The sequence below is a fragment of the Thermobia domestica genome, chromosome 15, assembly GCF_964235325.1.
Source record: "Thermobia domestica chromosome 15, izTheDome1.hap1.1, whole genome shotgun sequence".
In the NCBI taxonomy this organism is placed as follows: domain Eukaryota; kingdom Metazoa; phylum Arthropoda; class Insecta; order Zygentoma; family Lepismatidae; genus Thermobia; species Thermobia domestica.
In genome coordinates this window covers 103,541,380-103,569,130 of record NC_137468.1, presented here as the reverse complement: position 1 = coordinate 103,569,130, position 27,751 = coordinate 103,541,380, and the positions used below count along the sequence as shown (strand labels likewise).

At 36.6% G+C, this 27,751-nt stretch overlaps 1 protein-coding gene across 1 annotated transcript in view; it reads left to right on the top strand.

Annotated features, from left to right (window-relative positions):
• LOC145671179 (prostatic acid phosphatase-like) overlaps positions 1-27,751 on the top strand; it is a 177,497-nt gene that overhangs the window by 68,877 nt on the left and 80,869 nt on the right. Inside the window, exon 2 of the mRNA XM_081740028.1 lies at positions 21,634-21,732. Within this exon, the coding sequence (XP_081596154.1) occupies positions 21,634-21,732 (99 nt within the window). The remainder of the gene's footprint in view (positions 1-21,633; positions 21,733-27,751) is intronic.

Below are 27,751 nucleotides of genomic sequence, written 5' to 3'. Positions count from 1 at the left end.
CTTAATACAGTCAAATGTTGCAAAACATTAAAGTAGTATCTTTATCACTGGTAGAAGTATTTGCATCCTTCATGATAATCTATGAGTGTGAAAATCTACGGAGTCCTCTCCCCTTTAAAACAATAGGAGTTTGTGTGTGGGTGGGTGGGTGGGGGTGTGTGTGGGTGTGTGTGTGAGAGATAAAGTAGCAGATCTGCCCCTGTGGAGCGCCTGTCAGGATAGAGTTTAGATGCTCCATGCTATTTCCTCCTTTCCCGCCTGCCGCAAAGAAAGTAGATAGAGAGCAGGGTAGTTTTATGTTTTTATTTATTTTTTTTTCAAATCACACAAAAAGTGTGTTTACAGTGTACGTAAGAGCATACCTTCAAAGATTTTTTCTGTCAGGTAGGGGAACGCTAGAAAGAACCAGAACAGAAAACGTAAACAGAGGATAACATCAAGCATCATTACTTACGCTATGTTTTCAAATCTCTGATGGACATCCACTAGGATTGCAAACTCTATATTAAAACAACTAATTTTCATATCAGTCGTTTCTCATTCGTATACCGAATTTATCTTTTTCTTCGTATTAATTGAGAACATACGTGATTTTGTGATTTCATTATACATCCAACCCTGATTATAATAAATACCGGTATTTAAAATCAACTTATCATTATGATAATTTACACTACTACATTTATCTGTGCACTGTTTTTAAACTATGAACTCACCCTGCAAGAAATTGTTTACATCAAAACTTTCCATTTTGCTCTTATTTGAACACATCTTCTTTTGCTGCTTGACTCACACTATATTTTGCAGGAATCTGTTTTATGGTTTCGCCTCGGACTAGTCTTCAAAAAACCTCTAATTTTGTTTGTGTATGAACGAACTTTACTTTAATGCTCGTTCTTTCAATCAAAGAGTAGGGGGGGAAACTTCTGTAATTAAAAAAAAATAGAAGAACTGTTTTTAGAACAGACCACGAAATTTTAAATCTGAATCCAGTAACTAGATCAGACAGTTTGATCGCTTTTTTTTTCTCCCTATTCAATTCGAAAGCAAACAATCAAAGACCAAATGCGTATCACCAAACTAAAATATTTGGTTCCTTTAGTAAGCTGAAATATTTGCTGAAAAGAAGAAAGAATATCAGTTGTTATTGGTAAAAAACAAATGTAAAGTTAAGTGTTGATTTTGTTTGGTTGTTGTTTGTCCTGCATCAAACACTATCACTTTAGTTGATCACCCACGGAAGTTTGATTAAGTACCGTCTTCCTGAGCATGTGTTCTTATACGTAGTCCGTTCAGACCGTATTTATTAATGACTATCCCTTACTTCTGAAATTCCATTTCCACCTCTAGTTTAAGTGACTGTACTGTTAACACATAGAGGCTCATTGTTTTTAGGATATACAACACGCATAACTGACTGCAAGGGTTCGCTGGAATGAATTCCCGTTTGTTAGCGAACGGAGCTTTTTAAGTGGATTCGGATTATACAAAACCCTAAATTAATGGGATTCGAATTAATATGTAACTCTGCTGTAAACGAGTAAGTGAATTATGATGAAAATTTTGTGGAATTAAAGAAAGAGGGAATACCCTAAGAACACTAAAATGCATGATCTTCCATTACGTGCTTAGAATATTTTTTATTAGGAAAATCGTAAGAACCACTGACAAGCATGTTGTCAGTCTGTCAGTTTTAAATTACATTAATGAATAAGACAACATATGTTTGGTATTAAAAAATTCTACAGTATTACTATCGTTTAACAGAAAAAAAAATGTCCAAAGATGACAGATACACTGATCAATACGCTCATTGAACTGAGCAAAGTTATGTGAATGAGTTTAAATTCTTATGCGTAGTTTCCGAGAAAATCGAGAAAAACTATTTTTTGCAAATCTAGAAACTGATACTGGTCGATATCCACGCCATCTATTAAGATGAAACTGATACTGAATTACATACTAAGAAAGTGATCGCCAAAACGTCGATCGCGAGCTACTTAACTCACGGCATAAAGGCGCCGATTCTGGGGGAGAGAGTCCGGGCGTCCAATGCTTACGTGAGTCCCCAATACTCATGGGGCCCCATGTATTTTTATGAATGTGTATTTTATATGTCTTTTTTATTGTTATATGCATTTTTATGAATACACAATATTTGTCATAATTTGAATTAAATTTGTCTTAAAATCCTCATATATGCCTTCGTAGACCCTTGTCTGCAACCAAACACACACCTCAATAGCCCCCCTTAAAGTTTCAGAGAAATCAGCGCCTTTGTCGCGGGCACGTTTTCGATAGATCGCGTTAACACGCCCGTTGGCTATCCTTGATTCCTCCACTGACCTGGCGCTATCAACAGGGGGCGCTAACGACAACTGGTTGATTCTCCTGGGCAACTGCCATAGTCAGCTTCATTTCAATTCACAGTTGATTGTATACACGTGGGGTTGTATACACTTTATGTTTCTCGTGTGTATATTAGACATTTGCTAGTTTTGGCTGTCTATAATTCCGAAAGGAAGGATTTGTGCACCCAGGTTGGTCTATAGTTTTTGTTTATTTTGGTGTCAGGAATCATCTCCCAAACGTTGTCGGTGTTGTTTTAAAACACCCTGTGTATATATATAGCCAAAAATTATGCTGAACTTTTAAATATTATTTTTGGTTTAAGTATAATAATATCCAAAGATGAATCATATGTCAATCGATCAAAAGTACATAAATGACATCGAACTTAACATATTGATATGTTTCAGGGGAAATTCTCATGTGTAGTTTTCGAGAAAATGAAGAGAAAACTAATTTTTATGGCATTAAAAAGTATGTCATTTGTTGCTAATAATAACTCATAGTTTTTTAATATGCAGGAACAGATTGTTTACTTATTTATGTACTTTTATGTAAAAGAAATGCACTGTTACGTAGTAGATTGTCTATTGTTGTTTGTATCCAATCAGTGATGCATAAGATTGACATATTGGTCTAATGGTCCTAACAATGACACACATTTTTATAACAGTGACACAGCACTTCAAACAGTAACTCACATACTACTTCTAAGTCATTAGCTACCCCAAAATATGTTACATGCATGTGCAGATATATCCGTCATTAGTATTCCCGTTTCATATTTGAAGACCACAGGGGGAAGAAGGAGATAAGTCAAGAAATGGTTGAAAATGAATTAACAGCAGAATAACGTAGCCTGAAAAGTGAAGTTTGCATGGACTAAATTCCACAGTAAGAAGAAGGTTAATCACTAAGAAAGGGTATTTCCTAGTAAGATAGTAAAATCGGCCCTTGATTCAAATTGGGCCGCTATTGACCCAAAAGGTTACCTTTGACCTAAAAACTACCTCAAAAAACTTTTGAACCCCACACCTTCCCCTCACCGAATTATCGTCTCATACATGCTCAAAATTGAATATTTTTAAATTTTGGTGTGGGTGGTCGAAACATTTTAAAAGTTTCACAGATTGTAGATATTACCTAGGTGTAAATGTGCATTTTGTTTCAAAACAATCGATACGTATTTTCTTTATTTTTTTCGTGTTGAAAATTTCAAAACAATTTAGAAAAAAAAATTGGGAGGGACACGTCGCTGATCTTTTGGTTAAAGAAATTTGTTATACCCTTAGGTACAACATATATTTTTTTCGGGGCCTGAAAGTGATGGCAACATTGTCAAAAAGAGACCAAACTGAAAACAAACGTGCTTTTCGCGCTGTTTTCTCACAATCCTTTTCCAGACTTCACAATTTTCCTTTCTCTTGCGTCCCTTCCGATTCTGTCATTCTTCGGCTGCTTCGATTGTGTCCATTTCGGAATAGAAACACCAAATATATCTCCGTAACAGTGCTTCCACTGCAACCGACTCTCGTACAACGAAGTTACACATACCTCGCGTCGGCTCCTCGTATCTAGCAGTGCTTGCTTGACTGGCTATATACACAGTGGCACTTTCTATCGGTAGCGCTCTCTACCGCGAGCTGTGTAACTTTGTTGTACAATCGAAGCAGCTGAAGAACGACAGAAGCAGAAGGGACGCAAGAGAAATGAAAATTGTGAACTTTGGTAAAGAATTGTTTGAAGGGGACCTCACCTTGAGGGCCCTAAAATTGTTGCAAAACTGTGCGAAAAACACGTTTGTTTTCAGTTTTATTTCTTTTTGACAATGTTGCCATCACTTTCAGGCCCCGAAAAAAATATATGTTGTACCTAAGGGTATAACAAATTTTTTAACCAAAAAATCAGCGACGTGTCTCCCCTCTCCATTTTTTTTTTTTTTTTTTTTTTTTTTTTTTTTTGAAATTTTCAACACGCAAAAAAATAAAGAAAATACGCATCGATGGTTTTGAAAAAAATGCATTTACATCTAGATAGTACCTACAATCTATGAAACTTTCAAAAATTTTCGACCACCCCCACCAAAATTTAAAAAATATTCAATTTTGAGCATGTATGATACGATAATTCGGTAAGGGGAGAGGGTAGGGAGTCATTTTTTTTAGATAGTTTTAGGTCAAGGGTAACCTTTTAGGTCAATAGCGACTCAATTTGAATCAAGGACCGATTTCACTATCTTACTAGGAAAGACCTAAAGACCTAAAGGAAAATGCTAAAGAGTTTGCCTACAGGGGAAGAAATAGGTAAGTCAGTGGAAAACAAGACAATTGTGTAAAATTATATTTAAAAAACTGACTTGCCTCCTTTTTTCCCCTGTAGTCTTCATTTATTGTATTTTACCTTTTTTTATGTGGAGGGTAAAGTGCTAATGTGGAGTATACGTCTTGTATTACACATTGTAGTTTAACAGCGATTAAGTGACAATAAATTTGTCAGTATTTCCTTGAAATTTTTACTGAAGAATGTACACCAATATGGATTGAAACTGTAACGATGTGTATTATTACTGACACACTGCATCTCTTCCTTAACTTGGCCCATTAGCCTGAAAATATTGTATATCATATTTATGAAGGTCAAACGTGTCAGTGCGTCACGGTAATTACCGATAATAATAGACACGGTATTAAGTGTAGCTACTTGTGCTGCTTGTATAACGCCAATAGTTGTCGCTAACGTACAGACAATTTAAAACTATTGTGACGATTTAACTATAGCTTTAAGCTGTATTGTTTCAATTTAATTATTTCGATGGTCTTAGCTCATAGATCCGATGAGCATTTAATTGGCCGGAGACCATACGAGTATAGGGGATCCATGAGCAGAATTACATGTATCACGGGTAAAATTTAGATGTAGGGGTCCAGCACACTAGTTTGCCCAGAGCCCTGTAGTACCAGAGCCATTGTTGTTAAGATGCTAGCCTAGCCGTAACCATACGTGTATTTTGATTTGACCATTAGGGACAGTAGCAAAACTCTCATTCCTGGTGAGTAGGGTCTCTGCTTCGATCTCAGCTTGCACCAAGTGGAGTTCTTGGTTGACAAACACCATTTGCGATCGTTTTCTCGGGGTTTTCCTGTTTTCTCCCACTTTCTTCATTACATGATTTCATTCATCATTATCATAACAGTGGAACGTAGGATTAGAAAAAAAATTCAGCATTCATATTTATGTATCTTTATGGTAATATATCCTGTTGATTTAACTGCATCTTAAGCTGTATTGTTTCAATTTAATTAAAACGAGTACTAATAATACGGAACATGAACGTGCTTTACTATTTATTATTAGGACAAATGTTGTAACCACAATTAGATTTCAGTATTAATATTTGTGTAATAGTATTAATCTTTGTGTAATAGTATTAATATTTGTGTAATAGTATTAATATTTGTGTGCTCGAACAATTAGAGCTTTTAATAAAGCACGAAATTAACCTATCGTGTACAGCGTGGTGAAGGGTCTGGAACAACAACTGCTGTCTTTAGAACATAAAAAGTTGGTTATTTCTACATCTAAAAAATCCTATGTATACTGAAATGCACCTTATTATGTCCCTTTGGAATTTTAGTGAGTCTGAATAATGTTGTTTGCCATTAAACAACTAGCAGATAATTTATAACAAAGAATTGAGTCCTTGGCTCAGAGTAAACCAACTAAAATAACTACGTCTGTTTGAAAGCGCAATTAAATTTACTGTGCATGATAAAAATCTTGTTTCACATTGAAAGTTGCATTACAACATAATGGCAGCGTTTTAACATGAAGTATCTTGAATTTTTATCTAAATAGCCTTTAGATGCATAAAAGTGTACGGACTACCACGTGATGGGATTAAAAGTTTTTGTTTTTTTTCTATTTTGTTATTTGAATTATTCAGTAATGCAGACATGCAAGCTTCGAGTAGACTTCTTGCAATTAGTGTTCTCCATGAGACGAGAAATAAAGTTGTCTCATCTCATCTCGTAAATTTTGGTACAAATCTTGTCTCGAATCTCGAAAAAATCTTTCTGTTCTCGTCTCGATTCTAGAAAAGCTTTTTCTAGTGTTATCTCGGAAAGTACTTGTTCCGTTTCGTAAATGTATGTGTACAGTCAGCGGTAAAAGTTTTTTTTCGTTTGGTAAAATTTATTTTGGGAGTAACGGTGGTACGGTTGGAACGTACAATGGTTTTATGGTTAAAACATACAGAAAATTACATTATTTTTTAACTTAGTAAAAAGTGTTCTCAAATTGTCCTTCCATTGTCAAGTTATTTACGAAATTAATTTCATCAAACGGAAAGAACTTTCGTCGCTGACTGCAAAATGTATGTTCCTGTCTTTTTCTTAATTTCATCCAGAAGTTATATTAATCCTTTGTATCACGGGAGTCCACAAAGGATGTGGTGTAACAACATTTAAACTATATTTATTATTTTAAAAATTTTGAGTATAATGTATAATGAGTTGTACATTTTTAAACGTTCATAAATGTTCCTTATTGTGTTCGCACAATCACTTTCTCAATTTATATACTATGAATCATGTAACACTATAACACAGCGTTTCTCAACAGGTGTGCCGAGGCACACTGGTGTGCCATGAATGGGCCGCTGGTGTCCCGCGAGGAAATTGAAACAAAATTATTAATTCTATAGCAATCAAATTACAAAACGTAGTGGAAAATGTACATTTCTATTTCACACTACTTTGAACCTCTACTATGAATCTACAATTTTAAGTTTCATATCGTGTTACATTTTGTACATTTTTAATATTGAGAAAAGTATTTATCATTGTTATGACCATTATTGTTTCTTTATTGTTGCAGACTATTTTGTAACTTGAAAATTTAAAATATTCAATCTCTTCGACAAAGCAAACATGCATACAAATTACGTACATTTGCGTTTTAAAAGTAAAAGAGATTTGTTTGTTCGTTCGTTATTTAGTGATCTTCCTTCTTAGTGAAAGGTTGGATACAGTTTTCGAAAAAGAAAGCGTATTCTTAAAAACCTGAGACCAATATTTCATTGCAATTGTTTTCTATTTTTAAATTAGAATGAAGAATAAGAATAATGATGTACCACTGGGGAAAATTAGTGATCGACCTTTCTTCTCTGTGAGAAGATCAGTAATCACAGAAAAAAGTACCACTGTGTTTTATGTTTACAAATAATAATATCTGTAAGTGTGCCGCGAGAATTCAAGTTATACCCGTAGTGTGTCGCAAATTCAAGAAGGTTGGGAAACGCTGCTATAACAGGTTGAAGATCTAAAACTTCAGTGAAGTAGTGTTGCCAAAAAGATTCGTGAAATTTCTCGTCTCATACTTCTCGTCTCTCTTTTCGAAATGTACGAAAAGTTCTCGAAATCTACTTTTCGAGACGAGATGAAAAATTTCTCTCCTCGTGGGCGACATAATTTGTAGCTATAGATCCCCTATGCACCTAACGGATATCAGCCGAATAATGCATTTATATCATAAATGCAATTCTTTTATTCGAAAAATTTGAGATGATGATATGTTTCTTAAGCCTTCGACCCATCTTACAGTATCAGCTAAAATCGTATTTAATTAAAAGCTCTAATTATTTACGTCTTACATTCTTTCATCAACCCCCTAAACTCCACACCATATATTATTTTATGTAGTTATTGAAGGAACTTTGTTATACACAAACACAACCATTGTATTGATTTAAATTATCGAGTAGCAAGTGACAACGTAGGTAACAACATTTGTTAGCGTGACTTTATTATTATAAATGAGCATATCGCACACATTGATAGACTCAGACTTTTGTCGTTTATTATTTAGGATGTTATTTCCTCACGACAGTAACCTTTGTACTAATTTTAAGCATTTAACCATTTTAGAGTGTATTTTCGCAAGAAAAACAGTTTCGCAGGGTTAACTTCAGTGTATCAATGTTACTGTTAGTGTGCACACAAACATTACTCTATGGTGTGTAGGGGTGCGCACGAGACGAGTCGAGACAGGATTTTCCTGAAAAAATTCGAGTCGAGACACGGTTCTCCCAATAGAGAAATGTACATTTTTCGAGTCGAGACATCACTTTTACAGCACATTTTCGAGACGAGACAAACACAAATCTTGTCTCGTTCGCAACCCTAATGGTGTGCAATGCGTTGTTTTGTGTAATTATGTATGTTGCGAAGTTTTGGGCGACGTTCTTCGAAATCTTCCGGCATAATTCGAAAAACTACACTCTCAAGATAGATTTTTATGGTATTTATTGGATATGTAGGTTGGTGTAGATATACAAATTTGTTGAAGTGACCACGATTCTGCGTCAAATTTCCTACTAGGCAAAGAAGGCAATGTGTTTAGGGCCACAGAACTTAGAGGGGTGCAAAAGAACTTCTAAATTATCATTGTTCTGTTTGGTATGGTTGAATTAATTATTTCAAGAGTTTTATATTGGTTTGGAAGTTAAATATTTGCTGTGTATATTATTTTTGTAACTTTTGTTTTGAACATAGAATTAATCTTGAAAGAAAGGTTAACGAAAATGAAAAATGAAATTTTTGAGTTTCGTCTCACGGTTATGCTGGCTAGGCTAAAGGAGACGGTGATGATCAGAAATGAATCAAATGGTGGAAAGAAGAAAGTGGGAGGAAACGATACAACCCCGAGGAAACCCACGCACATGGTGTTTGTCCACCACAAAATTCACTTGGCAGGATTAATGTTTGAACCCGGGTCCTATGTACCAGAGGTGAACGCTCTACCACTGAGCCACCGCGGCCCTCAAAAAGGTTTACGAATATCTAAATCCACAGAGATACCTTTATGCCAGTATAAGAAAGTAAATGTACTGTAAAACAGTCTACGGCTAAAACAAAACTCTCAGAAAGATATGCTGGGACGAATTTCCTTATTGGACTGCTTAGAACGTGGTGGGTATAGTGGAAGGGAAACTGAATCCGGGATTTTCCGGTTAGATGATTAAAATTGTATTTCGTGCTCAATAGCAACATGCAGTAGTTAACTGAATAAAAAGAATAATAATCAAGGTCGGTGTTTGACCTTGAGCAACTGAAATGTGGGGAAAAGTGTGAACACAGCATCCTGGATAGAGTGTATTAAGCCTACTCTTTCCGGAGCACTACTTCAACTGCAACTGAAAATTACCACGTTCTACAGATTGGCAGTGGTAACGATTACGCGCAGAATATGATTTAGATTGCAGTAGAAGGACTTAAATTAGTCATTAATGTGCGCTAAATCAAGAAATCTTGTGCTTGAAACGTTCTATGAGAATGCAAGAAGATGGCTATAACGATTTGAAATGTGTCAAGAAATAACTTCCTTGTTACAGTTTTGTTAGTGAGTAATAACAAAGCGGTCCCGTTTCATTCCCCTCGCCCTTCATCTTAACTATAACACCAGAGATGGAGTGGGTCAGTGGGTCGGTGGATCAGTGGGTCAAGTGGGTCAAGTTTTCTGGGTGGGTCAGTTTGTCGTGGGTCAACAGCATGTGACCCACCACCCACTGCGACCCACCATGACCCACTGTGACCCACCGTGACCCACTGCGACCCACCACCCACCATGACCCACTACGACCCACCACCCACACCCACCATGACCCACTGCGACCCACCGACTCAGTATGATCTACTGACCCTCTCTGCTCACTGCATTGTAGACAGTATCTTCTGAGGACTGGTAAATTGGTCTCCGTTTGACTTTCAAGACCTTCATTTCCCTTTCTTTCCCACTTCTTTCTGTCTGCTTACCTGTGGTGAGTATATCTAACCAAGTGAAAAAAGAACTTCAGGCACTTTTGGATATTGATATTTTTAATAGTAATAATAGCAATAGGACTTACACTACTACTTGGCTTTCGAGACCTGTGAGTTTCTAGAGCTAACTACTGGAAAAAATACATTTTTGAATCACTGCAATATATAAATTATTATATAAAAAAAATGAATGTAACTATGTGTGCCTGATCATCACGGTCAAATTGCAAAATCAAATGAAATTACTTAGTTAGTCCTTAATCCAAATTGGGATGTTATATTGCTTTTATTATAATGCATAATATCCTAAGGAGGTAGTGAGGATCCGAATTTTTGCGGGAAAAACAATGAGTATTTCGCAATCCGTTAAACTTACGGAAATGAAATTCAGTGTATTAACTCTTTATTGAAAATAAACAGTGTGTGTCCTAGCATTTTTTAAAATTCTCCTTTATGTGGGGGGGGGGGGGGCACTTTCTATATATGGAAAATTGGTAGTGAGTTTGTTTGGAAAAATGATCGAAAACGATCGATGTTATTTAAGAAAAAAAATTAGAAACAAAAAATACAAAAAATATCCATTGCTTTCTGCTATAATACGAGGGTAAGTCAACTGAAAACCATAAAAGTAGAAATAAAAATCCGCATATGGCGCCAGTGAGCTGTAAGTTGGCATGCCTGTTTACGATAGTATGCCGGATGTCTCCTAGGTGGCAGCAGCCGGCAGATACACAAACATCGGCGCAACAACAGTTCCAAAATGGCAGCCCCACTAGCCACATGCACCAGCGAGGAGCAGCGTTCTGTGATTCGGTTTTTGCGAAGTGAAGGTGTGAAACCGATTGACATTTTTAGGCGAATGAAGGTTCAGTATGGAGATGCGTGTTTGTCACAGCCACAAATCTATGAATGGCGCCGGAAATTTGCAAATGGTGTTACGTCTGTGGCCGATGCTTCACGCCCCGGCCAGGCTCAGCGCGTAGTGACTCCAGAGACCATTGCAGCCGTTGAAGCCATCGTTTTGGAAAACCGCCGTGTGACAATAGACGAAATTGCAGCATGTGTACACATGAGTCATGGATCGGCACATCATATTGTGAATGATGTTCTCCAGTTTCATAAGGTGTCTGCAAGATGGGTGCCCCGACAACTGACGCCTGAACTGAAACAGCGACGTGTTGATGCGTGCGAAGACCTTTTGTGGCGTGCTGAAAGTGACGGTAATGCCTTCCTGTCACGAATCGTCACTGGTGACGAAACATGTGTGCATTATTATCAGCCTGAAACAAAGCGAGCGAGCAAGGAGTGGCGCCACTCCTCATCACCGAAACCCAAAAAGTTCCACTCCGATGAAGAGGTACGCAACGCGGTGCACAAGTGGTTGCGCCGTCGCCAAAAAGACTTTTCTCTGCAGGTATTCAGACTCTTCTGAAGCGCTGGCGGACTTGCATTGAACGAGGAGGGGACTATGTTGAAAAGTGATTTACTTCTGTACCCTGTGTGACCAATAAATAATATTTAAAATAAGTAATTATGGTTTTCATTTGACTCCCCCTTGTAATTGCTGAAGCTTATGTTTATTATATGGAGCGCTTACAGCACAGGGCAATCAACCCATAAAGTTGTCAGAAAAATAGGCATAAAATTTGTACTGTAAGCTTAATTACAAGGAAATTTAAAGTTTGGATTGTACGCATAATTGTATGGAAAATTTTACACTTTTCTCCCTTTACGTTGGTCTACTTACTTTGATTTGGAACTTTGAAATTTCATCCTTTTTTCCACTGAAAAGTATTGATAATTCAACAAGGAAATAATTATACTATGATAATTTAATTGAAATTAATCGTAATTTGGCACATGGCAAACAGCAGTGTGGTAATTGAAGTTGAAGAAGAAGGGAAATTCCCATTCAACTCTGAACACTTTCCAGGAACCTCGTTCCCTTTCGCTTTCTAGACAGGGGAGGGAACTTGGTAATGGTATCAAACCTTCACGTGTAATTACAAAAATTAAATTTATAAACAAATAAGAAATCATGAGTTTATCAGACTTTAATTGATTCACAATATTCCCTATCAAAGGCGTGGTAGATGAAGTTTCTGTTCTACGTGGGTCGACATTGCCAACTGACATGGTCGATATGGAAAAGATGTATGGTGATAGAGAGATGATACTTTTTGCTGAGTATTTCAAACCTGACCAAGAAAAATCGTTATCAGACTTAAGTCTAACAAGTAGATTGTCGATGAGAAGTTGCAGAAATCGGGTATAAATATTATCAGTTTCCACGACAAAGTGCGAACGGGGATTTCCCCTTATGAATTTACAGATGACTAATATTAGAAATACACTAAGTGTTCAAACATTGTCTAACTTGTTGCTCATCAATGTTAATGGCCCACCGCTAGACAAGCTCAAAGTAGACGAGCTAGTTATTTCTTGGCTGAAGGATGGACATCATTCCACTGCGGATGATTTACTGCCAAAGAGTTACCAACAGGAAATAAATCCGATTTCAGATTTGTTTTAAGGTGGAAAATTACGAGTTACGGAAAATGTATACTTGTATTACTAATGGCTTATTTGTGTTATTCAACTTTTTACCTAATTTTTAGTAAGTCTCTTCTTTGCTTTAGGTAAACTACTTTGAATAAATATTCATAATAATTGCAATTATGCATAATTGTAACTTAAATTTAACGTGGTGTTTTAGTGATTACACAAAATACAATTATGAGCATACTTTATGGAGATGCTCTCACAGAGGGTACCCGAGCACTTTTATACCCTATGAACAACTGATTTTTCAAGTCTTTTGTGAGAAGAATACTGTGAACTGAGAAACCATAACCTTTTCCATACTGTACAGGGGTATTTTCCTGCGAATAGAAGTTTCTTGTGGAATGCGTTCAGAAATTAACACTTGAAAGAACACTCCCTTAGTACAAGTATATTTTAGGCACACACTAATTTCCCGCACCTCGAACTGTTTCAATTTCCTCACTGACAAACACTTTACCATTTTATATCATAATGGTCAGATCCACTGTTATTGTAACAGAGTGGTGCTTGAGCGATTGACTAGAAATTCAAACTCCGATTAGTGACAATTTCACAGTCTAGTTTTATTACAAGTGTAAACTCTTTAGTCAGTTCAGAAGAGGCCGTGGATCGTGTTCAGAGTTGATGACGATGGATTTTGGTGAGTCAGAGTAGGTCAAAGTGGATGAGAGTGGTTCATGGTGGATGGTGGGTCAGAGTGGGTCACCGCGGGTGGTGGGTCACGGTGGGTGGTGGGTCACAGTGGGTGGTGGGTCAGAGTGGATCACAGTGGGTCATGGTGGGTGGTGGATCAGAGTGGGTCACAGTGGATGGTGGGTCGTGGGTCAGAGTGGGTCATGGTGGGTGGTGGGTCAGTGGGTCGTGGGTCAAGTTTTCATTGACCCACGCCAACTCTGTATAACACTGCATCAATTACTTCCTTTCACGCAACGAAGTGGATCATACAGCAGGAGTTTCATAAATTAACGTGAATGACAGTAGGTGAATTGGTGAAATGAGGAAGTCGGAGGAAAAGGGAAACCTCCATATTCGAATTAATTCATTCTGTAACTTAAGAAGATACCGTACCAGCACCACCATTTTAGATTTTAACAGAAGGGGAGGGTCATGATTGTCCACCGACATAACAGTTCCGCGTGTTTTAGTAGTATATTACTATACAGTTCACTCAAAACTATGTATTTCTGAAACTCAGGGGTGATGATTGCCCCCTGCCCTCACCAAATCATACCCGTGTACTGTACGTATAGTTATCCGTGTGTAATAAGCATTTTTTTGCGAACATTTAAAGAGGGAAAATAAGGATGCGCATTAATACATGGAAGAAGTAGTGTTAATTCTACTATATCTTTTCTCATATTTGAATAGATATAAGCAGAGCCGGATTTATAATGGTAACCAAGAAAGTTGTGTCGTTCTTTCACTCACCACCTTCGAACATCGATATGTCACCTAAGACGTACCTGGAAGATCAAAAATTGTCCCCATCAGCATCGACGACCTTCTGACAACGTTCTGGAAGGCTATAGATTCCATCGCGGTAGAACTTGATGGGCCCTGAAGCGAAGAAGGTATTAAGTGCGTTTTGCACTTCTACTAGGGATTTGAACTGGCGTCCTCTAAGATGATTATCCAAGGAGTGGAACAGATTATAATCGGGCGGTACAACGTCCAGAAAGTGTGGCGGATACAATAGTGTTTCCCATCCAAGGCGTAGAATGGTGTCCCAGGTCATCCTAGCCACATGGGGCTTAACGTTGTCCTATAACAGGAGGACCCCTTTGCGATTCAGAAGTTCTGACTCCAGAGTTTTGAGTTTTTCTCAAATACGGCTCAACTGCTGACAGTACACAATTGCATTGATGCTCTGACCAGCTGGTAGCTGTTCTCGATTCACGATGCCGCGAGCAGTCCACCAAACACATAGGAGGACTTGTTTTGGAACCGGTTCATGGGATTCTAACCAATGACGACGGCGCCGTGGAGCTTCGTACAGGACCCACTTCTCATCACATGACAACACTTTGTCCAGAAATGTGTCCTTTCTCAGAGGAAACAGCAAAGAAACAGAGATGCCTTTTGGCCCGGAGTCAAATCTTGTGGGATCCATTGACCCAACTTATAGTGCTTCCCAAGTTGATGGAGGTGCTGCCGAATAGTTTCTCCACTCACATTGAATTGTAGTCCCAGTTCCTCACATGTCTGGCCACTGTTCGAATCAATTGCTGCCTGAAGATCTTCATTTTGTGCATGTGTTGGTCCTCCGGCACATGGTGCGTCTTTGAGTGTTTCGTCAACGACTTTAAACTTGTTAAACCACCGCTGCACTGTCCACGTATTCATGAGCCCCTATCCAAAGGTCTTGCATATCTTCCGCCCCGCTGCAGTGGTGTTTGACCCCAGTTTGAACTCGTACAGCATACACGCCCTTATGACGCTCTGTGGAGGTCCCATGTTCACCCTGTCCTTACGCAAGTTCACGGTGTAACTGAACTGCCACAACCAAGTAGTATATTGTATATACTCACATCAACTGACCTTTGCCTTATCTTCATTCGCACTCAACTTACGGTATGAGTGCCAATTGAATACAGACCTCCACAAAAAGCGACAGAACTTTCATGACAATACTATCCATGGCTTTCCATTGGATATCGTACCAAAAGAAACACTGACCAAAGCTTAAACACACTGTATTTTAAACTATAATGTGCAACGGTTTCAGATATCTAACATATCTTTCATCAGACAATATCATCAGTAACTTTCATGGTTGCCTTTATAGGTTTGATAAGGCCCCAAGCAATTGTGGTAGTGAGACCCTTTATATGTCCAGTTATTCTTTACTGCGGTTCAGTCCTCAGATGTACGCTACGTACATGTTACCATCCAACCAATTAATGCATAAGCACCTCATATACAGAAATGAGCAAACTAGAGATAAACGCTAGCAGGAGGGACCCAATTTAGGGTTGCCATATTACCCAATTTTTAGCGGGTACCACCCGATTTTCAGATCCTATATCCGTCCCCTGATTAATCATCTCTTAATCACGTAAAACCACCCGCTTTTTTGGATTGGAGAATTGTTTAAGACGACTTTGTTGATAAGGTGTTGTTATATTCAATGTAAACCGCTGCGTCTCTATGTCAATCTCAATCACGATTGAGTTAAATTTGGACTTGGGCACGGGCTCAGGTTGTGAGCTATTTGTCCAGTGCACGTGGCAGATATTGTGAAACCGTGGTAATTTTGTACGTTAGTATGATTTGAAGTAGCAATCGTTAAAAATGATTAGAATTCTATGAGAGTTGGACCAAGACTCCTGAATATGTCTTACCTTTCTTATGATAAAAATTCAGAAATTATTTTGTGTTTCTTAGAGAGCAAACCGTATGAACAATATATGTCATATATCTTTTTTTTTTTTTTAAATTGCCTTATAGATATCCTTACAATTATAGTTATTTTACTGTAATACTTAATACTTACTTTACAATTCGGGACGCATTTGTTAAACTTAATAAAACATTAAAGGGAAAAACTAAATTTGCTTTACTTTAGTTTCGTTAGAAAAATACATTGGAATACGTACTCACTCAACAAAGAAATAAAAAAAAAAAAAAAAAAAAAATGGGCCGAAGGATCTCAGGTCAATATTTGTAATACACAAGTTCACATCAATAGTTATGGTTTAGAATCACCCGCTTTTCTAATTTTAAAATATGGCAATCCTAACCCAATTACTTACATCATACAGGGTGTCCAATATACAATGCAACCCGGAGTTTGGGATAGTAGAACTTTTGAACCTGAAGTGATACACAAATAATGGTTATACCAAAATGAAGCCTATATTTTTTTCATATATATAAGCCTGCATAAGGTAAACGCGCCTGAATTCGTCAGGCACCCTAATTCGACGTACCTGTGCTTAAATATTGTGAAATAAGCGTAAGATGTCATCCCTGCGATCGTGAATAGAAGTGGCAACATTATGGGAGTGTCTTTTCTCGTGTCAAAAGCACGGTTACAGTAGATGAGTCATAAGCATGGAGAAAAGAAGTAGGCCTACATTGTTGTGTGTGTGATACACTCTTCGAGAAAAAACACATAATCTTAAGAAAATCATAAGACGGCAGGTTATTTTCGTAAGACTTTTATTAAAGTTAGGTTTGCTTCAAGCAAATAGTGGTACTTTAATGTTGTAAAGGAGTTTCAATCAGTGCGTTTTGTGTTCTTCTGTTAGGACAAAGGTTGTGATGTAACATGAACGGAGAGTTGTCGAAAACACGAGCCTTTATTTGTAACGTAAACCGGATTTCGACAAGGTTGTCGAATTCATGCTCAGTAGTGCAAATATAATTTTAACTGAATATCTAAACGTACAAGTATGTTCAAAGTCTTTCATAAAGCTATTTGTTGCATAATTCTCCGATAGTTGTAACCTCAGTTCGATATTGAATGTCGAAATCAGGTTCCTGCATGTCGAATTGAGGATCATCGAAGTAACTACTCAGTTCAGAAAATTTAAGTTATGTTCTTTTGCCCGTCTGATAATTTCTGAATAATAATAAAACAATATTGAAGCTGAGAAGAGATTACTACTAATAATAATGCCGACTTAATGTTTTACGTGGATATAATTGAAGGTGTCGAATTCAGATACCGCAACTGTCGAAACCAGGTGAAGTGTGTCGAATTCGGGTTCCATTGGCGAGTTCCAGTTTCATAAAAAAAATTTAACATTAACATTTGAGCCTTGAAGTGACTTTTAGTATTAGTAGATACTGTACATTTCAAGGGAAAAAAATGGGCTAACACCGACCAATATTATGGCCACAATAGGCAATTGATTTTGAAAAAGGTCCTTAGCCTGTCGAAATCCGGTGCGTTTACCTTATATGAAGCCTGTTCATGCATATATTTTTAAACTAGGAAGCAACGATCGAAGTACACTAGGAACCATACAATGTTGCCAGATGTAACCGAAGGTGTTTTTTTTTTTTTTTTTTTTTTTTTTTTTTTTTTTTTTTTTTTGCAAAACATGTATATTGACTCATAACTCATACGTATGGATGTTCTGTCGTTAATTTTCAGTTTAGTTGGAGTAGCTTGGAAACAATGGAGCAGAAAAAGTATTTTTTAATTTCCACCGATAACTAGTCGGATGAAGCCTCTGTAAGGGGAACTAGAGAAATCATAGTTTTCATAAATTAACACTTTGAATTGGCAACCCTGCTGATGTTTCAGTGCATCAAAAAGTGTGTTAAGGATCTGTCTACATATGCAATTCCTGAAAACAATGGAAAACAAACTTTGAAGTTATCATGATAAAATTGTTACTTACATGCACCCGGCAACACTGCATTTCTATGGAGCTATTTAAAGCAAGAGGTATACAAGAACAATTCTCGAACTATTCAAGACCTGGAAACGAACATTCGCAGAGCCATTGAGAACATTAACACTTTTAATCTTCGTAAAGTTGCTGCCAACCTGATGAAACGTGTGAACCAGTGTTTGAATCAAAACAGGGAACACTCTCAGCATCTGCTGTAGAGCTGGTAACTCATTTCTGGTAGTAGCAATGTTGCCGGGTGCATGTAAGTAAACGTTTTATCATGATAATTTCAAAGTTTGTTTTTCATTGTTTTCAGGAATTGCATAATGTAGACAGATCCTTAACACACCTTTTGATGCACTGAAACATCAGCAAAATTGTCAATTCAGAGTGTTAATTCATGAAAACTACGATTTCTCTAGTTTCCCCTTACAGAGGCCTCATCCGATTAGTTATTGGTGGAAATGAAAAATTATTTTTTCTGCTCCATAGTTTCCAAGCTACTCAAACTAAACAAACTGAAAACGTCAGAACATCCATTACGTATGAGTTATGAGTCAATTTACATGTTTTGCAAAAAAAAATTGATTTACACCTTCGGTTACATCTGGTAACACTGTGTGGTTCCTAGTGTACTTCAATCGTTCTCTTCCTAGTTTTAAAATATATGCATGAACAAGGCTTTATTTTGTTATAACTATTATTTGTGTATCACTTTAGGTTCTACTATTCCAAACTCCGAGTTACATTGTATATTGAACACCCTGTAGTAGCTTACAGAACACAAAACACTGTTGCTGCAAGGCTAGGTAGGTTTTATTTTAATTTGCTTTTATGTTATATATTGGAAATGTATATCCAGTTTTTTTTCCTTTAAATTTTTGAGGGTCTCCTAGAAAGGACGGAGGGGGCTAAGTTTTAGCTTATTTAGCCTACACGTTAGTCTGGCACTGTTTATGAGTGAAAGTAGGCATTCTTGAAAACAGTAATGGAATCCTTATACAAATTAGAAATAAGCGCTACGACATTTGGATTTGTTAAGCTTACTATTGCAACGGAAGAAAATTGTTGTTTGTTAAATATAAGCAAACGAATAGCGACGCTATTTATTGTTGTGTCTTGTAACTGCTCGTTACACAAAATGAATTGTGCTGTGATTTGTTTGATGTTTCAAAACTAAATTTTCTTTATAATATAATTATGTCTCACTAAATCCCAAACGATCGATCAACCAGAAAAATAAAAATTTAAATATGAAAAGAAATTAATAAGCCTACCATTTTTACTCGTAAAATTCCGAATTCGTTGGATTTGGTTCAGCAAGGAAGAAGCATACATTTTCTTATGGAACAGATTATTAGAAATATTCATCTTTACCAAGAAACGGAAACAAAAATGCCTTATGATATAAATACATTAAATAATGTATCATTAATAATAATAATAATAATAATAATAATAATAATAATAGTATGTGGGGAGAGGGTGCATTTGTCATCAGTTTTACGCATAGAAAGGAGTCACCTAGAGCCACCAAATTTTGTACTCAGATCTTTACCAGATCTAATCACGTACGAAGCCGTTTCGTCAATTGTCGGTATCGAGGGATATTGGTGAGAGGTCAAAATGCATACATAAAAATTGTACGATAGTGTAAATACCTCGGACGGCGGATATTAGTATCGAGTCCATAGTTTTCGGGGTCGCTGAGATGAATAGTGACACTCCTGATGCCGTTCAAATCTAAGTTGAGTCCCCATCGTTATGAAAGGGTGAAAAATAACATCGTTTAAAATTATCAATATTAGTGCCGAATCTATTGTTTTTGGGATCGGTAAACTGATTGGTAACAGCCCCAATGGGATTTAAGCCCAACTTTAGGCAAGCAAGGACGTGTCAGCTGTGCCACAATTGCCAGGGGCAACGCCAAGGGAGTTATTCTTTGTTATTTATTTATTTCAATCACATTGATAAGGGCAACGCCGAGGGCGTTATTCTTTTATATTAATTTATTTCACTCATATTAACAGGGACAACGCCAAAGGTGTTACACTCCCTTACTTATTTGTTTCACTCGAGACTTCTGGTCTCTTCTAACTCAATGAACATAGAGAAATAAATCAATCTCTGGTTTTTCCACCTGTATGAAAAATATTTAAAATATATCACTGTGATTTTTTCGACTGTGATTTTTTACCACAATATATTAATAGCGGTGTCTCTGAACCAAAAAAAAAAAGAAAGAAAGAAACAGATCCAAATTGAAAGTGACTATGTTCGTGACTTTTAATCTCTTGAACCACCCGACCGATTTCTTTCAATTTCTTTTTACATAGATGCAGTTCTGGCCTGGAGGTTTTTTTTTTTTTTGTTTGTTTGGTATCCACTTTGACGGTGGAATTTAGGGGAGGGGGAATTATAAAAAATAAATAAAAGTTAATAACTCTTGAACCAAACGACCAATCTCGATCAAATTTTCAACATAGATGACGTTCGTGCCTGGAATGGATTTTACCATTTCACTTTGAGGAATAATGTAGGGGATGGGGAGGAGGGGGTCATGTTTTTTTTTTATATCACTTTGACGGTGCAACTTAGGGGAAGAGAGGGAGATATTAAAAAATGATCAAAAAATGACCGATATGAGTATCGAATTCGTAGTTTTCGGGGTCACTGAAATGAACAGTGACACTTCCGATGCCGTTTAAATCCAAATTCAGCCTCGAAACTTGGGGGAAGGGAAGACATATAAAAATTATCGAAAATGACCGATATCAGAGAGCGCTTCAGTAATAGTAAAAACTGTCTAACGGAACATATTGCTATTTTTTTTTTTTATTTTAACCGAGCTAAGTGGATAATTGACCCTAGTAATTTATAAGACGATTTTTTTTTTTTTTTTTTGAGAACCGTGCCTCCAAGCCTCATTGGCTACGAGTTCGCCACTTCACACTGAAGGTACACTATTACACCATATGATAACATAAAATTACAAGTATTCCCTCAATCTTTATTATACCATGTGATAACACGAAATTACGTATATTCTCTCCTTTACCTTTTTCAAAATCGTACAGAGAGGTTCCTGGTATGTTATGGTTACCGTAGTTATAATTCCCTTGAACTTGAGCTTGAATTTGACCTTATTTTAGGATGTTATTAGCTTTGTTTTAAATAGAGTAATTGTGATACAAAGCCAAGAAGCAAGCAGATTGGAAAATTGATTTCCATGGTGAAGCTGTTATATAGGTATTTCTTGTGCACACGGAGAGAATATTAGAATAGAATTTTAAGTTGTCTCATCCAGTAAATTGAGACATGAAAACAGAGACATTAATACCTATCATGAGAGTAAAGATTACATTCTCCCTCCTTCTGTCTGATTGCATCAATTAAATTCCCAGAAGTTAGTTTGTAGATGTTATTATAATGTGTGTGGATGGTAACGAACTAGAAGAAAAGATTTTTAAAATTATATTCTACATACATACATAATGATTTCTAGATTTTCATTTGCTAGTAATATATTTATACTTTTTTTCTATCTTTGGAAATAGGTATTCCGGCATGGCGAAAGAACACCAGCTGATACTTATCCAAATGATCCCTACATCAACGAGACATTTTATCCTGTTGGATGGGGGCAGCTAACAAACGTAAGTATTCATGCGTAAATACACTAATTCAATTTCTATTTCATTCATCTATCTGTATTCTATAAGTTTAATTGTTATTGAAACTTGACCTTTCGACTCGTGGTAAAATTAATTGAATACTCATTTCAAGTATACTGATGTAATTGAAAACCTAAAAGGAATTCAAGAATTAGGATAAACGGCATTGTCCTTGGGGAACTTCCGGGTTAAGATTAGACAAAGCCACATCGAGAGTACATACATGTCAGAACTGAATATGATTTAGAATGCTAAAATTCTCAAGTTTAGCATTGTAAATCATATCCAAGTTGCTTTATTAAGATTTTGAAAAACGCTATGATGCCTCTGAGCTTTTTGGTTGGGCATAAACTTGAGAAACAAATTACTCATCCAAAAAAACCCAATCAAATTCTCTACAGATGAGATATGCAAGGTGCAGATTCAGTAGAAGTTTATATAGATATCTATACTGCTTTTGTATCACCAAAACCATGCAAAATGCAGTTAAATTGTTACATTATTATTATTATTATTATTATTATTATTATTATTATTATTATTATTATTATTATTATTATTATTATTATTATTATTATTATTATTTTCTTAATTTTATGAGTCATTTGTTAAGATTTTTTCTGTAAAATATATTTATTTATTAATGTTAGCATACATGCTATTCGAAGAGCTTATCATTTGTAATTTAACATTATTGTTCGTCTGCAGCCTGTAAATTCTCAATGAACCATAGAACAATAGCAGCTCTTGAGGGAAGTCACATCGGTAAAAAAAAATTAGGCTTTTATCGCTTTAAACTATTGGAAGAAGACTTTCCTAATGTACTAATTCTTATATATATATATATATATATATATATATATATATATATATATATATATATAATTAGGACATCAAGCAAGTTTTCTTTCCTTAGTTTGAAACGCTTAAGGTTTAATTTTGACCGATATGACTTCCTCAAGTCTCTCATTGGATATGCACTATCTCATAACGTGAGCAAATGTACAGGGAGTTCAAATCAATGAAAGTAGAATTAAGTTAGGAAGAAAAACTTAGCGCTACAAATTAAGAATAGAAAACCTGTAAGAGAGCGGTGTGAAATGCTAGGCTAGGTAGTTCAACAGGTTACGTTGAGGGGTTGTTTGAAAGTAAGAATCGTCCTTGTAGTGTATGTATGGAAGAACCAAACGCAGTAAGCAAGGATGATAAAGGATTTGTTCAATTAAGGAATGAATTGAAAATAAATCTTAGCAAGGTGAAGAATGGTAAGGCAGCCAACATACATATTTACTAATTGTATTAATTAAGAATACAGAGAAAGAGACAGAGAAAGAAGTGTTCTGATTTTTCTAATGAAATACAATGTGAAATGGGGGGATGATCGAAAGATTTATGAGATGTAGAGGCTATTTTAGTGGCTGAAAAATCAAATACAAAATGATGTGAGGCCTGTAGCGCTATTAGTCGTATATGCCATGTAGCAAAACGAAGAATTTGAGAAAGAAGTATTATTATCGAAAAGGTGGAAGGTAATAAAGTCACTATTGGCTCATCACAAATAATTCGGTAAGAAGTTTTTAGAGAAAGTGTACGTAATCTTTTTTGATTTAGAGAAAGCATTTGATAAGACGAATTAAGAAAGTTTGAATACAGTGTTGAGAATGTTTATGTGAAGTTGAAGAATTGAATAATCATAATCTCAATCAACAAAGTTATTTGTGATCGCATCACGGGAAAATTTTGACCATTTAAAGTGAATTTTTGAATATAGTTAGTACCTACTTGGAACTGGCATTTTGTTATGTCACTTTTATTAAAACGTGCATGTACTAAGGAATACACATCGACTACGAGAGAATTCATTTCGTATCTCACTTGTTCTGTTTGTACATCTCTTTGCTCTCCATTATTTTGCTTAACGCAACTCTTTCCTTGGGCTTTCTGCTTCTTTGCGTGCTACTTTCTGGTGTAGTAGACTATACATTATTGTTCTGGAGCAGACCGTCAACTCGAGCCCTACGTTGGCGGTCTTCTTTTAGTTTCCCGGGGCCTGTTCAAGGATCTAATCTGCGTCTGGCTCCCTGTCGCCTTGGTTTCTAGGATTGGTGTTCTGCAGATTACTATAACCGCATCCTCTATGCTTACTACCAGCTTCCCTTTGAGGTATTTCCTGAGTCCGGATTTCTCTGATTTGGCCAGTCTGTTCACCTGCCGAACCATCTCGTTTACCTCTATTACCTCTGTAGCCTCTTGGGTTTCTTCGCGATGGTTGGCCTATGTTCTTTTCCCTTTGTAGTCCTGGTTGCGTGTTTCTATAAGCCTTACCATCTTCAACAGGTAGCTCACTCGGTTGTGTCCTCGTTCCTTCATATCCATGGTAAGGATGCAGTTATTCTCTTTCTTCTTCACCTTCCTCTAGGGAAAATGTGCACTCTTGTCAAAGGTACTTTTGGGAGCAGGTCAAGGGTCACCTGTTGGACTTTCCTCGAACACTATGCTACACTACCCCTTTGATTACACTGAACATTTCGATCCCGTTGTTGGCTTTCAATTCAGTCCAATTTCTCATTATCTTATATCATGGATAGTTGTTCCGTGTACTGGAAGTGTATCCCTGTTAGCTGCCGTTGCACACGAATAGGCAACATATTCTTGACTTGGACAACACCACGGTCTCGGACATTGTTGGACTCAGTTCTTTGAATGCCTTCACCTGCTCCCGAAAGAATTCTCGGAGCGTCTTTGTGGAGTCGGGACGGATATTAGATAGATGGTCATAATGTTCTGATTGGTCGGAGTATATCTACTGAGTGTTTGAAATACAATACTCAGTGTTTATAAATCATAAAAGGGTAAATATAAAGGAATTAAACCAGAAGTAAGGTATGAAAATATCAAATGCACATCGAATGGGACATTCAACTTGCCCCAAGGGCTACTATCATGAGGCATGGGAATCAACTAAATATTTTGAATGGCAAGATATGTCATCTGATCACCATTGAAACTTAATGAAAAAATAACTCTTTTTAGTAAAATGTAATAAGTACAATCATTGATTACAATCACTGGAATATATTTTTTAAGAAATACCTATCAATAAAATAAGATAAAAGGAGATTAAGAGCAGATTAAAAGAAAAAGGAATAAAGCCCTGAAAACGGAAAGTGCTAGATTATCTCTTCTCAACGGAAGACGACATTCAACACTTTAAGTACTTTCGGAGAGCTTTTTTTTTTATTCTAAAAGAAAAAGCTGGGCATCTAAAATCTCCCTCTGGTAATGGTCATAGGACCGAAAGGAACTGTGGTAACTATAAACGTTGACCTTGAGAAAGCAAATAGACACGATGGTGTCATCTAATTCATGTGACCCGGAACTGAACCCAGAACCCTTTATATGGATAATGTACGTTAAACACATCTATGCTTAGGTGGGACTTTGTGCAGACGTCAGCGTAACGACTCACAAAATTTATGGCTATGCCAGTTGATATTGATCAGCTACGTTTTACCTTGATCATATTCCCAGATTGTAATATCATTTTAGTATCGTTTTAGTTTAGTTTCTTTGAGTATCTTAGTTATACTCTTTCGCTTGAAATGAACACTAAGTCAGCATTTCCAACAATACAACCACTGGCGCAATGCGTTCAGTGAAATGGAAATCATGGATGACATTTAGGAAAACTAAATTCTTTTTTATTTCCTTCCATCATGATGCAACTGTTACACCCTACGAGTACGATGTTTCAAAGAAAACACTTTTCCTTGCTTCTGTTCCTCCTTTGCTCTTGTCAATCTGTCCTAGATGATCTCTCAGGATTTATTTGCCAATTCTTTCCAGTCTCAGGTGTTCTTTGCAATAGATGCCGCTAGAAATAAGATCTGAAGCTTCCCCAATATAATCTCTATAATGACATTTTCCCTTGTGAATTATCAGCAATGTGAAATTTCTACTATTATCAAGTCTCATAAACATTTCACAAAGATCAGTGAATAGCTTTCTCGTAGCGTAATGGATGACGTTCTTGCTATACATGAGGAATTCACGAACGCGATTTCAATTGAAATCCTTCGGATCCACGTTCACATATACGACTAAGTCTCATATAGCATCTCTCTTAAACTATACAAAGATATTACTGGACGACACTCTTACAAATACATCTACACTTAACGTTTCTATAAAGTAAAAATTATTTCGTAACAATTACTTTTATTTAACTGATTAATATTGAGTTTTTTAAATAAAAAATAAAGTAATTTTGTTTGAAATGTGATTTTGTTTTTTGATTCTCGGATTGTATTTTGTTCAAGAAAAGTCTAAATTGCTTCAGATTTTTCACTTAGTGAAACTTCACCCAATTATCTTTCAGAAATTTGTTTGAGCCGCTAGTGGCTAATGGAGTTGTTAAAGCAACGAACATGAGAGAAGAGTGGGAAAAGTATATATATGTGGTTACATAAGTTGTATCCACATGCAATAGAGAAGTGGGAGAATGGTTATACGTGAACTGCACGTGGAGTGAATAGTTATGGTTATAGCCTATTGTGATGTCTCACATCCTCCAGGAGTAATTAAAAAGAATAACGAAGTTCCACTGTTATGTACCCACGCGACTATACGTAGAGAGTTGCAGATTGCTTTAAGCATCCTCTTTTAACTTCTTACGAAATAAATGTAAAATTAAGATGTAGGATTTTTTTGCAGATTTGCTCATTCCAATAATACTTAGAAAATTTTCTTCACGCCTAAACATCGCTGGCTAGAGAGAAGATTTTCAATTTATGGACAGTGAATTCTTTATTTAAAAAATGAGAATTAAGAGACATGTCTTCGAGCACCTTATCCTCGTAATAATCCTATGAATCTTCCAATAATTACGTCACTACCCATAGATTTGTTGATGTTTGTTTTCTGAAGTTTAACCTCCCTTCTAGCACCAAGGGTATATGAGACGGGGACCTATGCGTTCAATATGCTCTCCCACCGAAAATCGAACTCAGGAACCTTTGCATCAAAGACGCGCGATCTAACCACTAGATCATTGGAGACAATTACTAGCCGTAGATAAGACATTACCTTCTACAGTTTGTCCATCTGTGATGAGGACTAAAGCTTTAAAAAAAATGAAAGGTACGGAGACTACCGCAAGTGACTTGTCGCTTGTTCATTACATTTTTAGTTCTATCTTCAAGACGATTCATGCTATTTATACGAAGACAAGTGCTGTAGTTTTCTTTCTCTGCAAAAAGATTTCATAACGAATTAAGTGTTAAGGAATATATTGTATATGTATATGTGTAGGTAGACCTATAGTGTTAAAATTTTTGGTAGCTACACGGTTCCTGTCTTGAAAACTGAAGAAATACGTGATCCAAACACGAGATTTGTCGCAAATCCCCCCTTTTTTAATAATAAGGACTCTCTGAGAATCCAAGTTTACACACACGATAAAATGAAATGAAATCTTTAAGTTTTACGTCCCACGGTTATGCCGGTTAGGCTAAAGGAGACGGTGATTATGAGAGATGAGTGAAAATGGTGGAATGAAGAAAGTGGGAGGAAACGGGAGAACCCCGAGAAAACCCACGAGCACGGTGTTTGTCCACCACAAAGTTCACTTGGCGGGGGCTGGGATCGAACCCGGGACCCCAAGCACCAGAGGTGAACGCTCTACCACTGAGCCACCGCGCCCCCTACACACACGATAAAATAGCATCTACTTTACAAGTAAGGAAACACACATGACTTTGTTAAATGGCAACAAACGTTGATACAAAAAAATGGTTTTGAACCACTTCCGTTTAAATAGAAATCTAGAGTAGAAGATGGAACGTGTTCCTGAGACACTGAATTGATTACAGAAACGGTATCTTCATATCTCTTACCATTTCAGTTCTATGGAAATAAATATTGAAACCGGAAGTAGCCCTAGATATAAATTTCAACAACTTCCGCTTTTGGTAGGGTGTTGCAGGTTGTAATTGCAAAGGTT